The sequence below is a fragment of the Meriones unguiculatus genome, chromosome 19, assembly GCF_030254825.1.
Source record: "Meriones unguiculatus strain TT.TT164.6M chromosome 19, Bangor_MerUng_6.1, whole genome shotgun sequence".
Classification (NCBI taxonomy): domain Eukaryota; kingdom Metazoa; phylum Chordata; class Mammalia; order Rodentia; family Muridae; genus Meriones; species Meriones unguiculatus.
Genome location: NC_083366.1, coordinates 44345795 through 44364547, shown reverse-complemented (window position 1 = coordinate 44364547; position 18753 = coordinate 44345795). Strand labels below are relative to the sequence as shown.

The 18753-nt window shown below is 38.1% G+C and overlaps 1 protein-coding gene across 1 annotated transcript; it reads right to left on the bottom strand.

Moving 5' to 3' along the window:
- Positions 1-240: 240 nt before the first annotated feature.
- Positions 241-15647, bottom strand: LOC110543281 (prolactin-8A9-like). Its single transcript, XM_060372720.1, has 6 exons — positions 15617-15647; positions 14164-14339; positions 13229-13267; positions 12307-12414; positions 1778-1957; positions 241-429 (listed from the first exon to the last, which is right to left on the bottom strand). The coding sequence occupies exons 1-6, from the start codon at positions 15645-15647 to the stop codon at positions 241-243; spliced, it is 723 nt and encodes a 240-aa protein (XP_060228703.1).
- Between the last annotated feature and the right edge of the window lie 3106 nt (positions 15648-18753).

Here is an 18753-nt window from a genome sequence, read left to right as displayed (position 1 = left end):
ATCTATTGTTTGTGATAAATTTGATTGGGGTAACGTAACTTTATTGATAGGCATTTTATTCACTTGAACAAAAGAAAATAGGCTTTTTAGACTTGGATATTTCTAAAGAAAATGCTTTTTATTATGTAAAAGGAGACAGATTATACCCACATATGCATTCAAAAGGTATAAAATTAGAAGAAACTTCTCAGCGATGGACTGTCATGGACCACCCCCGAAGCAGACAGGGTTGATGTGCACTTAACAATTTTCTCTGGTTATTCGACACCTCAGTGTTTTGAGATGAAACAGAGTGAAGTATATATCTGAGCGTAGGCAGTTGGAAAGGTTAAATATTGCCCCAAACTGATCATTTCTGATCCTTGATTTTAAGGCGAGAAGATGTTGCCAGCGCGGGAAATTTTCCTCTTTCTTTTCTGTAGGATAGGCCTAAAAATCAAAATAACAGTTACTTGTTGGGTATATTATTAGTGTTCCTTTATATGTGCAATCAGAAAAATACATTAAAAAACGGACTGCTGTTAGAAATAGTCCCTGTTCCCCTCACTTTGGGAAACCAATCGGTTACTGAGCTACCACAGGCTACATCTGAGTGGAGGTTCTAGGTTATATTCATACATGGTCCTTGATTGAATGTCAATCTCAGAACTCAATGACTGGCTCTTTGGTCTCCCCACCCCCGAAGGGAGGAGCATTCCTGTTAGGCCACAGAAGAGGGCTTTGCAGCCAGTCCTGAAGATACCTGATAAAACAGGATCAGATGAATGGGGAGGAGGTCCCCCCTATCAGTGGACTTGGAAAGGGGCACGGTGGAGATGAGGGAGGGAGGGAGGGACTGGGAGGGAATGAGGGATCGGGACACGGCTGGGATACACAGTTAATAAAATGTAACTGATAAAAAAAAAAAAGAAAAAAAAAAGAAAAAAAAAAAAAAAAACGGACTGCTTCCATCAAAGGTATGGGTTTTCTTTTATGTAGGCCAGGAGACTGTCAAGCAGTTCATCTTTTAGGAAGTATGATCAAGACTCATATGTTTGTGTTCTAATAAACAATGGATCACAAACAAGTAAGTACTTCTTTTCAGAAACAGAGGGAAAGTAGAAAATTTCACTTTGACTCTGTGACATTGGAAGAGCCAGTGTCAGTTTCTCACTTAAGACATTCTAACATGTCATTTGTATATCACAGAAGCTGATATGCACCGCCATTTGTTTATACATTTCAACTAAATCCATTTCCATGAAATTTATGAATGAAAATCTGACACGTAATGCGTACCAGATGGTGATTTAATATATGAAACCTAGGGAAGACTAGAGCTCTTTCACTCTATCCCGGACAGGAGTCCTCTAAGGGCTTAATAGTAACAGTTGTGTTTAATTATGATCTCCAGAGTGGTAGTGATTAGAAGCGACTCTGAGAAGGTTGGAGCAGCCAGCAATCTCAAAGTCCAGTGGTTCTCAACTTTCTCAATCTGTGATAGTGAACACCATCCATAAAATAATTTTTGTTGCTACTACATAATTATGATTTTTGGAAATAGTCATAATGTAAATACATGATATACAAGATATCTGATAGGCAACTGCAGTGAAAGGGTCCTTAAACCCCCAGAGGAGTCCTGACCCACATGTTGAGAACCACTGTCTTAGGAGAAAATTATCCACAAGATCAGATATTTGCATTTTACTCAGGAAATCTGAGGTATTTCCATTTTTTTTAATTTAGACAACCCACCTCTTTCATGAATGAGAATAACTAATGGAAATTTTCTCACCTTGGTGAGTATCCATCTAAGGTCATCCAGGAGTTCTTTGTTGTTCTCTTCAAGCTCTTTGGCTTTTGAAAGGATAGTTTTAGGAACATCATCCATAGTACTCAGTTCAACCACCAGATGGTACAGAGGGATATTCCAGGCACCCACAAAATTGATCAGCATTTTTAAATATTTTTCGGTCTGAGGAAACAAAATAGAAACATTATCTTATTGCATTAAAATAATTTCAGTGAAGAATTTTTTTTTCATGTAATGCTACATGGCCCATGTTTTAAAGACATTGCATGGTGTGGAAATGTAAAATTTAAACAATCCATCTATTATCTACGGAAATAAATTAGTATTTTTTCTGAGATTAGGTCATCATGTTTTGTTCTCCCTATGAAATTCTAACATCCTCAGCTCTAATGAGATATTTATTATTTGTTTATTTGTCTATCAATTGATAAAGCAGGTCTTTCTTGGACTCAATAGGTGCCAATAAGATTTGACTAAGGAAACAGAGATATCACCACACAGGGACAAGAGGCTCAAATGATTTTCACTCAGGGATTCATACACGCCCAATATATTATACATTCATTAATGTACACATTTGTGATATCTATATAAATTTAAGAAATTAGAACAAGGATACAATGAAGAGAGCATGGCACTCATGAATGGGCTTTCCTGTTGCCTCTGACAGACTAGGAATTTTGTTGCCATGTATAGGTTAAGAACCATGACAGAGTATTGGCTTTAATAATGGAATCAATGGAAATCAAACAGCCTATTGCCTCTTCAGGATTTGATGCTCATAGCTGATTTACCCATTCACTTTATTGATGTCTGTTAGTTTCCCCAGTCGTCATGGAAATGAGAATACGAAGATGTAAGTGGCATTAAGGAAAGGAGCAGGCAAATGATGATGGCAATAGATGGGATCATGCTCTCATGCGATTCAGGCTGAGTTCTGCAATTGGTTGATGTGGCCACTTGCTACCTTACATTCCATTCAAGTGTAAATGTCTTGTAAAACTTTTCAAAACTGCCACTTCTTTTTATTACTTACTGAAATAACACCTGTTCCCATTAATCTATTTGTGAAGTTCAAATATAGCAATGCCAAGAGATTGCTTTTTGACATTCTCTCAAAATTCTACCTCTGAAGAAACATTTATTTTCTTGATCTCTTTGACCTCATTTTCCCTTATTATTGTCATATAATATTCAATTTAAATAATCCTGTTATGTTATTACATGGACTCATAACAAGGAGATGATTATAGTCACAAAAGTAGAACTGCTATGATATATAGACCTCATGACTATGAATTAGTGAATTGTTGCACACTTAGGAACATGATAGTAGGAATTCACAGGACTATTCTGCTCATCTGAATTTTGGTTAAGGCATAGAGAAAAATGAGGAGACAAAGAGAAATGTAAAATAAATATAGAACCAGGACAGATTTAAAAATCAAGAATAGAAGTGATAGTGTTCAGTAATTTAGAATGCCACCATAGGGAACCCATTAACAACAGGTAATGAATACAGCTACATTTTCATCAATTACATAGGAGTGAGTATATAATCATAAACAGACAATTTAGCTAAAAGAACTCTAAAAGATACTAAGAAAATTTCACTGTAAATCATTCCTAAAATACCTACTTTTAAATGGACTATTTAAGAAACTACATTATTATAGGTTAATTGATTTTATTTATAATTTATCAATAATATAATGTAATTTTTCATATTTTATGTTTATTTTTTTCTGTATACATTTTTACTGCATCTATCATGATTCCTGAAAAACCAACACAGCCATAAATACAGAGCATTAAGGAAACTCACCTTGACATTTTTTCTTTTTAAATGTCTATTATAAATTCATTACAATTTATTTATTTGTATCTCAGCTGTTGCCACCTCTCTCATTCCCTCCCTCATTTGTTCTCAGTCCTGCCCTAACAATCCTGCCCTCCCTTCTTCTTCTCCTCCAATGGCCATTCCCAGTCCACTGAAAGGGGAAGTCCTCCCTCCCTTCCATCTGACCTAGCCTATCAGGTCTCATCAAGACTTGCTGCATTGTCTTCATCTTTGGCCTGGTAAGGTTGCTTCCCCCATCAGGGGGAGGTGATCCAAGAGCCAGCCACTGAGTTCATGTCAGAGACAGCCCCTGTTTCCCTTACTGTGGAAGCTACTTGGGTATTGAAATGTCACAGGCTACAGCTGTGCAAGTGTTCTGGGTTAATCTCCATGAATCGTCCTTGCCTGGAGTATCAGTCTCAGCAAATACTTCTGGGCCTCAATTTTTGGATCTGTTGCTCTTCTTGTGGAGTTCCTGTCTTTTCCAGGTCATTCTATCTCCACCTTCTCTCAGAAGATTCTCTGCACTCTGTCCAATGTTTAGCTATGACTGTCAGCATCTGTTTTGATACCTAACTAGGTCGAGTTTTTTCAGAGATCCTCTGTGGTAGGCATCTGTCCTGCTCACTGTTTTCTCACTCTTCCAACGTCTATCTCATTTGCCTTTCTGAATAAAGACTAGGAATCTTATCCAGGGTCCTCTTTCTTGCTTAACTTTTTTATGTGTAAAGATTTTAGTATGTTTATCCTATATTATATGTCTGATATCCACTTATGAGTGAGTATTCCATGTGTGTCTTTCTGCTTCTAGGATACCACACTCAAGATAATCTTTTCTAGTTCCCACCATTTGCCTGAAAATTTCATGATTTCTTTGTTTTTAATTGCTGAGTAGTATTCCATTCTCTTAATGTACCACAATTTCTATATCCATTCCTCAGCTGAGGGACATCTGGGTTGGTTCCAGGTTCTGGCTACTATGAATAAAGCTGCTATGAAAATGGTTGAGCAAAGTCTTTGTTGTATACTCAAGAAATTATACAGCAACAAACCAAGTAGTCCAATTGAAAAATAGAGTACATAACTAAACAGAGAATTCTCAATAGAGGAACATAGAATGCCAAAGAAACACTTAAAAAATGCTTGATAGGGATGAGCACAAGATGGTGGCACTGTGATGACCAGCACCACAACAGGATCGACACAGTGACCAGCAATCAGAACTCGTGGCCCTAAAACACAAGTGATTGTGTTTCCCAGGTGAGAGGATTCTGCATAGTGAGGGATTTAATCAGCTTTGACTCACCCAGCTATATCATGGAAGAGATCCTGGTTCCACCATGGGCTTGGTTGCCAGCCCAGAGCCACCATATGCCAGGATTCTCTGTTCACTGTCCCAGACTGAACTGTGGGCACCACAACACCAGAGATTGGGATTTCCAGTCAAGAGATAACCCCACGGTGCACGAAAAGATTGGGACCCACCTTCGGTCACCCAGACATCCCCTGGAAAATACTCGGGGTTCCGCAGGCACCCAGGAGCCAGCCCAGAGCCAGAGCCTGGGACCCAGGTGCCTGCCTGCACAAAGTCCTGCCTGTGTGCCTGACTTGCTGCCCCAGATAGAACTTTGGGCCCCAAGGCACCAGAGACTGAGTTTCTCTGTTGGGTTCAAACCCACAGGGAGCAGAATGGCTGGCCTGATCTCAGAGCACTCAGCCAATACCACCTGAAATGGCGAAAAGTTATTGGGAAAAATTACCAAGTTTCGACAGACACCCAGGCACCTAATCCCCAGAAATGCAGAAAGGCAGAGCCAGGTAAGTCTGTGCCTGGGGGTTCTACTCGCCATCACAGACAGAACAGCTGTTCCCAAAGCAAAGACTGGTTGTCCCTGACAGGAGGAAACACCACAGTGGGGGTGGGGGGATCATCAAGTCCAATGCTCAAGACACCCAACTCCAAAATACGTTCTGGATTCACATAGACTCTAGGCTCTAGCATTCTACTGCTGGCATGAGCAATGTGCTCACCCTCCATTATTAAATCTATCTAGGGCACTGAGGCACACAGCTACATCCTCAGACCTACAAAATCCAGAGAGTTATTACAGCAGCCCTCAGATACTGTTCTTAGGATCAACCAGTTATCCCTAGCTAAGCTGACAAAACTGTGGGACTCCCTGGTTCTTCAAGAGGGCTGCACCCAACAATTAAACCTTAAGAGCAACAGCTGCTGCTCACTTAATTCAGAGCAAGAAACCCAGCAGCAGGGCAGCCAGCACCAGGACCTCTCCTGAGGAGAAGAGAGCCTTCATGAACACTACAGTTGCCACACAGTTCCCTACACCTGAAGTGAACTGTGACAATTCCTAAGAAGCACCACCATTCAGTTGACCATACCCAAAAAGCAGAGGAGAACTTCAGAACCCCACCAAGTGGATTCTCCCACCCCAGGACGCAGCAGGCACCAGAAATTAACAGACAACACCTGAGACAGAGAGATGGGTAGATGCCAGCAAAAAAGCACAACCAACAAAAGGCAAAGCAATATGGTATCACCAGAACCCAGTTATCAAGGGTCAAGTAGCCCTGGACACCTTAACATAGGTGAAATTCAAGAAGATGACCTTACATCTATGCTTATGAAGAGTTCAGTGGAGGAAGTAAATAAAATGAGTAAAGATTTAGGGGAAGATATAATAAAACAGATTATGGTCATCCCTAAAGAAATAAAGGAAGATGCAGCCAAACAGCTTGTGGCATTCAGAGAGGATATGATTAAATCACTGAAAGAAATAAAAGAAACAGAGGAATGTTCAAAGAAACAGCTGAAGGAATAGAAGGAAAATACAGTCAAACAGGTGAAGGAAATCAACAAAACGGTTCAAGATCAGAAGATAGAATAGGAAGAATTAAAGAAAACACAAATGGAGGAAATTATGGAGAGGGAGAACCTAGGAAAGAAAATAGGAACTTCAGAGGTAAATATAACCAACAGATTACACGATATGAAAGAAAGAATCTAAGGTGTGGAAGATACAATGGAAAAAAATCAATGTATCTGTCAAAGAAAATAATAAATCTAAAAATTATCTGACACAAACCATCCAAGAAATCCAAGACAACATAAAAAGACAAATCCTAAGAATAATAGGAATAGAGGAAAAAGAAGATTCCCTCCTCCAAGGCCCAGAAAATATTTTCAACAAAACCATTGAAGAAAATTTCACCAACTTAAAAGGGGAGGCTTATAAGAATACAAGAGGCCTAAAGAACACCTAATAAATTAGATCAGAAAAGAAAATCCTCTCATTACATAATAATCAAAACAGTAAGTATACAGAACAAAGAAAAAAAAATACTAAAAGCTGCAAGGGAAAAAGGCCAAAAAACATATAATGGTAAACCCATCAGAATCACACCTGACTTCTCAACAGAATCTATGAAAGTCAGAAGAGCCTGGATGGATATCATGAAGATCCTAAGAGAACACAGTTATCAGACTAAGGCTACTGTACCCAGCAAAACTCTCGGTCCTCATAAATGGAGAAAACAAGATATTCAATGACAAAAACAAATTTCAACAATACCTACACACAAATCCAGTGTTAAAGAAGATACTAGAAGGAAAAATACAACCCAAGAAAAATAACTACTTTCAAGAAAACACAGAAAATAAATAACCTCACTACAGCAAAACCAAAAGTAGCCAAACACACAAACACACTACGATTGCCAACATCAATATCAAAGGATCTAACAGCCACTGGTCTTTAATCTCCCTCAACATCAATGAACTCAATTCTTCAATAAAAAGACATAGACTAACAGAATGGATGCATAAACAAGATGCAACAATCTGTTGCATATAACAAACACACCTAAATCACAAAGATAGACATTACCTGAGAGTAAAGGGCTGGAAGACAGTTTTCCAAGCAATGGACCCAACAAGCAAACAAGAGTAGCCAATGAAAATTAATGAAAAGAGATATAGAAGGAAACTTCATACTCATCAAGGAGAAATCATCCAGGAAGACATCAAAATCCTGACCATCTATGCCCCAAATGCAAGGGCACATACATTTGTAAAAGAAACTTTAATAAAACTTAAACCACACATAGACCCCATACATTAATAGTGAGAGACTTCAACACCCCACTCTCAATAATGGAGTGTTCAACAAAACAGAAATTAAACAAAGAAACAATAACTCTGATAGAGGTTATTAATCAAATGCACCTCACAGATATCTACAGAACCTTTCACCCAAACACAAAAGAATTTACCTTCTTCTCAGCACCTCATGGAACCTTCTCCATATAGTTGGTCACAAAGCAAGCCTCAACAGATAAAAGAAGCCCTTGTAGCCTATCTGATTAGAATGGACTAAAGCTGGACCTCAATGACAAATATACCAAAAGGCCTACACAGACATGGAAACTGATCAACTTGCTACTAAATGACATCTGGGTCAGAGAAGAAATAAAGAAAGAAATTAAAGAGTTCTTGGAATTCAACGAAAATGAAGGCACAACATACCCAAACTTACAGGACACATGAAAGCAGTGCTAAGAGGAAAGTTCATAGCACTAAGTGCTTTCAAGAAGAAATTCAAAACATCTCATGCAAGCAACTTAATGGCTCACTTAAAAGCCCTAGAAAAAAAAGAAGCGGACACACCAAAGAGGAGTAGACAGCTGGAAATAATCAAACTCAGCGCTGAAATCAATAAATTAGAAACAAATAAAACAATTCAAAGAATCAATGAAACCAAGAACTGTTTCTTTGAGAAAATCAACAAGATAGACAAAACCTTAGCCAAAATACTAAATGGCAGAGAGAAACTATCCAAAACAACAAAGTCAGAAACGAAAAGGGGGACATAACCACAGACACTGAAGAAATCCAAACAATAATTAGGTCTTACTTCAAAGTTACAAAATTTTGCCACAAAATTTGAAAATCTAAATGGAATAGACAATTTTCCCGACCGATGCCAAAGCTGAATCAAGACCAGGTAAACCAATTAAATAGTCCTATATCCCCTAAGGAAATAGAAGCTGTCATCAAGTCTACCATGCCAAAAAAGCCCATGGCCAGATGGTTTCAATGCAGAATTCTACCAGACCTTCAAAGAAGAGCTAACATCAATACTCTTCAAACTATTCCACAAAAGAGAAACTGAAGGAACACTGCCAAACTCATTCTATGAAGCCACAGTCACCTTGGTACCTAAACCTCACAAAGACCCAACAAAAAAGAGAACTTCAGGCCAATCTCCATCACGAACATTGATGCAAAGACATTCAACAACATACTTGCAAAAGAATCCAAGAACACATCAAAGATAACATCCACTATGTCCAAGTAGGCTTCATCCCAGGCATGCAGGGATGGTTCAATATATGGAAGTCCATCAATGTGATCCACCACATAAACAAACTGAAGGAGAAAATCCATAGGATCATCTCCTTAGATGCTGAAAAAGCAACATCCATTCATGTTTAAAATATTGGAGAGATCAGGGATACATGGCACATACCTGAACATAGTAAAGGCAATATACATCAAGTCTATAACCAATATCAATCTCAATGGAGAGAAACTTAAATCATTCCCACTGAAATCAGGAACAAGGCAAGGCTGCCCACTCTCTCCATATAGCTTCAACATTGTTCTGGAAGTCCTTGCTAGAGCAATAAGACAATTGAAGGAGATCAAGGGGATACAAATTTGAAAGGAAGAAGTCAAAGTATCACTATTTGCAGATGTTATGGTAGCATACATTACTGACCCCAAAAATTCTAGCAGGGAAGTCCTACAGCTGACTAACACCTTCAGCAAAGTGGCTTGATACAAAATTAACTAAAAAATATCAGTAGCCCTCCTGTATACAAAAGACAAAAGGGCCGAGAAAGAAATTAGGGAAAAAACATCCTTCACAATAGCCACAAAGACATGAAGTACATTGATGTGAACCTAACCAAACCAGACAAAGACTTGTATGAAAAAAATTTCCAGTCTCTGAAGAAAGAATTAGAAGAAGATATGAGAAGATGGAAAGATCTCCCATGCTCATGGCTTGGCAGGATTAATATAGTAAAAATGGCCATTTGACCAAAAGAAATCTACAGATTCAATGCAATTCCCATCAAATTACCAACACAAATCTTTACAGACATGGAAAGAAAAATTCTCAACTTCATATGGAACAACAAGAAGCCCAGAATTGCTAAAACTATTCTCTACGGTAAAAGATCTTCAGGAGGTATCTCCATCCCTGATCTCAAGCTGTACTGTAGAGCAACAATACTAAAACTGCATGGTACTGGCATAGAAACAGACTCGTGGATCAATGCAATTGATTAGAAGACCCTAACATAAATCCACACACTTATGGACACCTGATTTTTGACAAAGATGCCAAAACCATTCATTGGAGAAAAGACAGCATCTTCAACAAATGGTGCTGGTCCAACTGGATGTCTACATACAGAAAAATGAAAATAGTTCCATACTTATCACTCTGCACAAAACTAAAGTCCAAATGAATCAAAGACCTCAACATAAAACCAGACACACTAAACCACTTAGAAGAAAAGTGGGGAAGAGCCTTGGACTCATTGGCACAGGAGACAACTTCCTGAACAGAACACCAACATCACAGGCTCTAAGACCAACAATTAATCAACGGGACCTCATAAGACTGAAGATCTTATGTAAAGCAAAGGACACTGTTGTCAGAACAAAACGACAGCCTACAGATTGGGAAAGGATATTCACCAACCTTATATCTGACCAAGGACTGATATCCAGTATTTATAAAGAACTGAAGAAGTTAAAGAGCAATAAACCAAGTAATCCAATTAAAAAATGGAGTACAAAGCTAAACAAAGAATTCTCAATAGAAGAATATCGAATGGCAGAGAAATACTTAAAGAAATGCTCAACGTTATTAGACATCAGGGAAATGCAAATTAAAAAGGCCCTAAGATTACACCCATGAGAATGGCTAAGATCAAAACCTCAAGAAACAACACATGCTGGAGAGGTTGTGGAGAAAAGGGAACTCTCCTCCACTGCTGGTGGGAATGTAAACTTGTACAACCACTCTGGAAAGCAATGTGGCACTTTCTCAGACAACTAGGAATAGTGTTTCCACAAGATCCAGGTATACCTCTCGGAAGGAAGTAGGGAGGAGGGGAACTTAGGAGGGAAAGAGGAAGAGGGCTACAGCTGGGATACAAGTGAATGTATAAAATAAAAATAAAATAAAAATTAAATTAAAATTAAAATTAAAAAATATTAGAAAAAAGAAAAAAAAAAGATCCAGCTATACCACTCCTAGGCATATAACCAAAAGAGTCTCAAGTACACAATAAGGACATTTGCTCAACCATGTTTGTAGCAGCCTTTTTGGAAAGCCAGAAGCTGGAAACAGCGTAGATGTCCCTCAGTGGAGGAATGGATTCACAAATTGTGGAATACCTACAGAATGGAGTATTACTCAGCAATAACAAAACAAGGAAATCATGAAATTTGCAGGTAAATGGTGGGATCTGGAAAAGATCATCCTGAGTGAGCTATCCCAGAAGCAGAAAGACGCACACGGTATATACTCATAGACACATAATATAGGATAAACCTACTAAAATCTGTACACCTAAAGAAACTAATCAAGAGGGAGGACTCTTGCTAAAATGCTCATTTTCTATGCAGAAAGGCCTAGAGGATGGACATCAGAAGAAGGAGAAAAAGAGGGAACAAGTCAGGAGCCTGACACAGAGGACCTCTGAAAGGCTCTGTCCTGCAGACTATCAATGCAGATGCTGAGACTCTTGGGCAATCTTTGGGCAGAGTGCAGGGAATCTTAGGAAAAAAGTGGGAAACAGTAAGATCTGTAGAGGACAGGTACTCCACAAGGAGAGCAACAGAACCAAAAAATATGAGCACAGTGGTCTTTCCTCAGACTGGTACTCCAACAATGGTCTGTGCATGGAGGTAATCTAAGACCCCTGCACAGATGTAGCCCATGGCAGTTCAGTATCCAAGTGTGTTCCATTGTAATAGGAACAGGGACTGTCTCTGACATGAACTGATTGGCCTGCTCTTTAAGTACCTTCCACTGAGGGGGAAGCAGCATTACAAGGCCACAGAAGAAGACACTGCAGCCACTCCTGATGAGACCTAAGTGACTAGGATCAGAAGGAAGGAAAAGAAGACCTCCCCTATCAGTGGACTTGGGGAAGGGCATGCATGCAGAGGGTGGAGGAAGGAAGGGATTGGGACAGGAGGAAGGAGGAAACCACAGGGGGGATACAAAATGAATAAAGTGTAATTAATAAAGAATTAAAAATTAAAAAATTAAAAAAAGAAATGCTCAACATCCTTAGTCATCAGGGAAATACAAATCAAAACAACCCAGAGATTTCACTCTACACCCATCAGAATGGCTGAGATCAAAACTCAAGTGAAAACACATGCTGGAGAGGCTGTGGGGAACCCTCCTCCATTACTGCTGGGAATGTAAACTTGTCCAACCACATTGAAAATTAATCTGGTGCTTTCTCAGACAATAAGGATAGTGCTACCTCAAGATCCAGCTGTACTACTCCTAGCTTCATATCACATATATATACCTAGTATAAAACAAGGATATTTCCTTACTGCGATATTTGTGTGTTCAGGTCCCGAAGCTGGAGGGTTCGTGATAGTGGAGTGGCAGTGAGTTCTGGCAGTGTAACTATGATAATCCTCCTTAACCATTTTTGAAAGCTGCAAATAAGAAACAAAAATCTGTTGCATTACAGAAATTATATAAATGACTTCATTAACAGAATATTAATGCATTTGTTGGTTATCTAAATTTTAATCATAAAACTAATATTAAGGAATTAAGAAACTGACCATCAACTAATTTTTAGACTCATGTATCTGCATCTTAATTTGGCTCTTCACCCAACTTTTGAATCCTGTCTTCTTATTCTCCTGTATTCCCACTTTTTTTAAAGTTACTATTTGGAAGGCAGACACTGAAAGAAGTAAATTTATTAAGAACCTAAAGTTTTAATTACTATCTTTCTCTAGGATTTCAGCAGAAACCCATAGCACATTTTTATTAATCTTTCTGTTTTCTTTTTGTAAATACTGATGTTGACCTACTCACGTTTCAAAATTATAAATTTATTAATTGAACATTGAATACATAGCTGTGTAATATAAAGATTTTAATAGTTTTAAAATAAAATTGTGTGTCTCTGTTGTTTCAAAATTACTAATGAAAGAGAAACTATTTAAAATAAATTCTAAGTGAAGAAAACATTAAAATAATAATTTTATTTAGTCTATTCGTGATTGTATGATTAATGAAATATTAAATTGTATTAAATATATAATTTAGGATATCTTATATATTTCTAATAACAGCTAACTCATGAAAGGTTAGTAATTATTGTGAAGGTTAAGAAGTTGAAAAACTGTCAGTTAAGAATAAGAAATAAATAATACACTGTAATGCTTTCTTATCTAAATTGCGATCAGTGGCATGAGGCTTCTTTGGGTAGCAGTTGGAAAGAAGTTAGGTACTTACAAAATTATTAAAATATTTGGAAGAGCGGTCATCGAGGAACTGAGTCATGTTAAAAGGAAAAAAAAATAACATCTAGTCAGAAAAAAATCAACATAAAAACATGTTTATTTCAAAAAGAATAACATTCTCTTGATGCCCATCATATTGAAGGTTTGTCTATTTTTTTCCTTTGGATTTTCTGACTTTGAGAAATGAAGTGTATCAATCAGTCTGAAAGGAACAGATATACTTCTAATTCTGCCCTGATATTGGACAAATTCTAACACTATAAATTCTTAAACCACAATAACTAATATTTATGTGCTTAGAAATCTAGATTCCTTCCTTCCTTCCTTCCTTCCTTCCTTCCTTCCTTCCTTCCTTCCTCCTTTTTTTCTTTTATCTCTCTTTCTCTTTCCTTTCCTTTCTCTCTCCCTTCCTCTTTTTTCCTTTCTTTCTTTCTTTCTTTCTTTCTTTCTTTCTTTCTTTCTTTCTTTCGTTCTTCTTTCTGTTTTCTTTCTCTGTCTCTCTATCTTTATTCTTGCCTCTTACATGTCATAGTTTACCTGTGTTCCAAATATATAGTTCACTGCACCATCCACACTTAGAGTAAATATCTTAAATGCCCTATTTGAACTTGGCCAATTGAAATTCATTTCCTTGAATGGAACAATAGGAAATGAGAATTCACTCCCTAGTCATATTTGTAAAGGTCTCTAGTATAGGGTTTTGTTTTTCTTTTCTTTTTTTTTTTTCTTCACAAAACCAGAGAAAATGTAGAGAAATCATTAGATTCATTGACATTTTATGAAACTGTCCAGTTGACCCTTTCCATGTATCAGTACTTGGAATGTCCTTTACCAATGACGTTGTATTTTCTGATATTTGAGTTGTGATGCTTACTGTCTCAGGTTCCAGCAGAATTCAAACATTAGTATGAAGGTGGAGGTACTTACAAATTCTTCATTTATTTGCTCAGCAAGACTACGGATTGTTTCAGCTCTGTCGAGGGCATTGCTAAAGGTTTCCACAGGGGGCTCCGTACAGCCTCCCTCTTCAGTAAGACATGGAAGAATTGCTGCAGCTTTCTCCCACAGCAGTAGGTTTGACGTCACCAAAATCAGGAGTGTCCCTGCAACTTAGAAACAGGAGCCACTTAGGAATAATGTATTGATCTGAGGATTTCAGGGTTCAACTGATACAGAAAAGTTTTATCTGTCTGCCGTTTTCTTTACTAGATTATTTGGTATTGACTCTCTAGCATGATAGATATAATTACTGAGAGTATTTAGGCAAGGTAATGTATTTTTCTCTATAACATTTTGAGAAGCAAGTCATTTCCCATTACCTGTGTTTCAGGAGTGCTTCTACATTTTACAAATGTCTGTAACTGAAATTAATTCTGTAGAATATTTAAGCCCTTATTAAGATGATGTGGTAACCTTGGAGTTTAAGCTCAATTTAATTTATGAAAATATTGAAGATTACTTTTTTAATTTTAATTTTTTTATTTATTATACTTTATTTACTTTGTATTGCAGGTGTAGCCCCCTACCTCATCCCCTTCCAATATCACCTTTCCTCCTTCTTCTCCTCCCATGACCCTTCCCTGTCCACAAATAGGGGAGGTCCTCTTTCCCTTCCATCTGACCCTAGCTTGTCAGGGTTCAAAAGGACTGGGTGTATTGTCTTCCTCTGTGGCCTGGTTAGGCTGCTTCCCCTTCCAGGGGAGATGATCATAGAGCCAGCCCCGGAGTTCATGTCAGAGACAGCCCCTGTTCCCCTTCCAAGCGTGCCCATTTGAAGACGGAGCTGCTGTCGGCTACATATGAGAAAGGGTTCTAGGTTATATCCATTAATTGTCCTTGGTTGGAGGATGAGTCTCAGAAAAGACCACTATGTCCACATTATCTGTTTGATTTTTTTGCTCCCCTTGTAAAGCCCCAGTCCCTTCCAGGTCTTTCTATCTCCCCCTTCTTTCATATGATTCCAGATCAACCCCCTTATAACTTAGCAATTCTAAACTGACTTTGTATTTTAGGACAGCATTCTCTTCATCTTTTGTATTAGTAATCATGTCTTTTTTATTGTCTAATATGTAGAGGAAGGAAACAAATAAAGTGTGCTTTCTTTGTTCCATCAGTGTCCAAAATGATGATATCCACCACGAAGTTTAAAAACAAAAATTTTCCTGCACTCTTGTATATTTCTACAATATCTTTCAAGAAAATAATTTTAAAGGATGTAAGAAAATCTACAGTGGAGTATTTTTTATTGTAATACTATGAACAACTACTTGTTGATGCCAGACTGAACATCAAAGATTCCTAAGAACATCATTAAAACAAAATAAATGAACAATTTAATTGATTCTTTTTCATAGAGAGACATAGAAGAAAATTCACTTACAGAAGTGTAGTTGACTCAATGGCAGCTCCATCGCTGAGGAGTTCCCAAGCAGGATGAGTGCTGACTCTGGTGATTTGCTTCACTGGAGTCATGCATTCAGCTAGTTTCCTCCTACTATATATACTAGTAGATAAGCCCCAAAGGTATGCATAGCCGTGTGACAGCAAGAAGTCATGTTCATATGTGAACCATGTCTGTATATCTCCAGGGAATGTTAACAGATTTATTATCACTCACTTATCTCTTTCAGGAGGATTTCCTTTTGCTTCTTCCTGCGTCATGATTCCTGTCCAAGATAGTTTTGATATCTCTGAAGCCGACTTAGCAGCCTGATGGCAAATGATCAGGAAATAATTGTTGTTCATAATTACTTCTATTTCCTTGGATTCTAATATTTTTATCATCTCTTTCATAATGCTTATGGACAGAGAGAGATTCCTTATTGAATATTTGAACACCAGGACACAGCATTAATAAATTATCCATGGTGTTATTATGAATCTCTACCAGTAATCACTAAATACTCTGAACAGTGATTCTTTAAAACCTAAGATGAGAGTTAAAATAATCCACATGTTTAATTTAGATATTTTAAAGTCAGTTTAAAAGACATCAGATATATTTAAGTACTACAGCAACAAAAATCCTTAAATTCTCTCTAGAGCCTATGGACCTTCATGTAATTAATGAATATGCATTGGCATAAAATACCAACTATGGATTCTTTCTTGGAATCGGAATTAATTATATCACAAATTCATTGTACTAAAAACTATTGTGCCACTGTTGCCCTAGTGAAAATAGTTTTATATGCTTACTTCTAGAATTAGCACTTTGGTCATCACAACACTGATGACAGTTCTCCAAAATCAACTCTATTGTGGCTGACAGATTTAGGTAGCCACTCAACACAGAGGAATTTTCCACCTCAATACCAAGCAATTTCCTCAGGCTGTTACCAGAGAATTCATGCTGCATAAATGTTTAGGCCAACTATTTAGTTCTGGTGCTCATTGAAAAGATGATACAACAACCTAGGAACCTGCCACAGAGGGCCTCTGAAAGCCTCTGCCCTGTAGACTATCAAAGCAGATGCTGAGCCGTGCGGCCAACTGATGGGCAGATTGAATGGAATTTTATGTAATAAGTTTGAAATAACAAGATCTGGAGAGGACAGGAACTCCACAGGGAGAGCAACAGAACAAGAAAATTTGAACACAGGGAACTTCCCAGAGACTCATACTCCAACTAAGGATTATTCATGGAGATAACCTAGAACCCCTGCACAGATGTAGCCCAGGGCAGTTTAGTGTCCAAGTGAGTTACATAGTAATGGGAAGAGGGACTGCTTCTGACATAAACTGATTGGCCTGCTCTTTGATCATCTCCCCCTGAGGGGGGAGCAGCCTTTCCAGGCCACAGAAGAAGACAATGCAGCCATTCCTGATGTGATCTGATAGACTAAGATCAGAAGGAAGGACAGGAGGATCTCCCCTATCAGTGGACTTGGGGAGGAGCATGCATGCAGAAAGGGGAGAAAAGGTAGGATCTGGAGGGGAGAAGGGAGGGACTTATGGGGGGATACAAAATGAATAAAGTGTAGTTAATAATAATAATAATAATAAATCTTAAAGAAAAAGAATAGAAGATACAGCTGCAAGAATGGTGTGAATGAACAATCCTCCCTCAGAATGACAAATGGGATGGACATTAGAAGTAGGGGAAAACAGGAAACAGGACAGGAGCTTAAAACAGAGGGCTGCTGATAGTCTCTACTCAGCAGTGTATCAAAGCAGATGCTGAGACTTTTAACCAAACTTTGGGCAGAGTGCATGGAATCTTATGAAAGATGGGGGAGATAGGGGGAGCTGGAGAAGACAGGAACTACACAAGGAGAGCAACAGAACCAAAAAACCTGGGCACATATCTTTTTCTGAGACTCATACTCCAACCAAGGTCCATTCATGGATATAACCTAGAACCCCTGCTCAGATGTAGCTCATGGCAGTTCAGTATCCAAGTGGGTACCATAATAAGGGGAACAGGAACTGTCTCTGATATGATATGAACTCAGTGGCTGGTTCTCTGTAAGTAGCCTCAGAAACCCATCTTTCAAATCAGTCTTATGAAATGAACTCAATCTAAAATTTGGGATTTTATTGAATAAACACGTGATTCTCACAGGTACATTCACTTTCATGTATATTCTTTCTTGTAAATTATTTAACAGCATCATCATTATCCTTCCTGATGTCTCACCAAATAATAATGTGTACAGAGGTTGTTTATAAGTATTGGAAGTTTTATAGAGATTCGCCATTTCTGTAGACAAATAGTATCTGCTTCAGGAAACCATAAATTCACTTTCTGGTTCTATATATAAGTGGACATCTATTATGCCTTAGCATTGACATAATAAATTGCACATCATAGACAAGACCCAAATGTATATTGTGTTTTCTTCCAAAGCACATGGTGTGTGGGTTAGCATGGATGGCTTCATCACTTCTGTTCTAAGCCTATGACCTAATGACAGCTGTATGATGACTTTTGGTTGCTGCACCTGGGACTGTGACATTTGATCAAGGAAGAGTTGGTGTCTGGCAAAGGGTGAAGAAAGAACAGGTCACACTCAGAACAGCCAAGCTTAATACACCTCAAGTTTAGTTCAAATTATCCACAATTTCTTTCTTGGTCTTAATCCCCAACTTAATCCTCAGCTTTTTCTGAGTCTCAGAAAAAGCTGTTTATCTGTCAGCAGTATTTTAAGAAAGTACTCAAGTTTGGGTGAATGATCTCCTCCCCACACACTCCCCTTCCCTCAGCCACAAGTCAACATAACTTTCACAGCCTCACACAACATATTTCAAACCATTTGTGTAGCTTGTTTTCCTACTTCACCTCCACCCTATCTATGTGAGGGAGATGTATACAGAGTACTTTGGGGGGGCAGGCATAAATGTCTATCCCTAGAGTAAGTTTTGTGTTCCCTGATGTATTTCCTCATTCTTCCACTATTCCCTTTAGCCCCAGTGATTTTGCATACCCAGGAATTCTAGTCTTCCTGGCAAATTGGCATGGCTTTTTCCTTTAAGATGTCCTCAGGTCCTTCCTATCATATTTTCAGGAATGTACTA

What these genes read in the sequence shown, in the direction of transcription:
- LOC110543281 (XM_060372720.1), bottom strand. Translation starts at nt 15,647, where the DNA reads ATGGAGCTGCCATTGAGTCAACTACACTTCT. An exon ending in AGCAAATAAATGAAGAATTT is followed by an intron (nt 13,268 to 14,163) that starts GTAAGTACCTCC and finishes AACATGACTCAG; the next exon opens with TTCCTCGATGACCGCTCTTC. An exon ending in TTAGATGGATACTCACCAAG is followed by an intron (nt 430 to 1,777) that starts GTGAGAAAATTT and finishes TTTGATTTTTAG; the next exon opens with GCCTATCCTACAGAAAAGAA.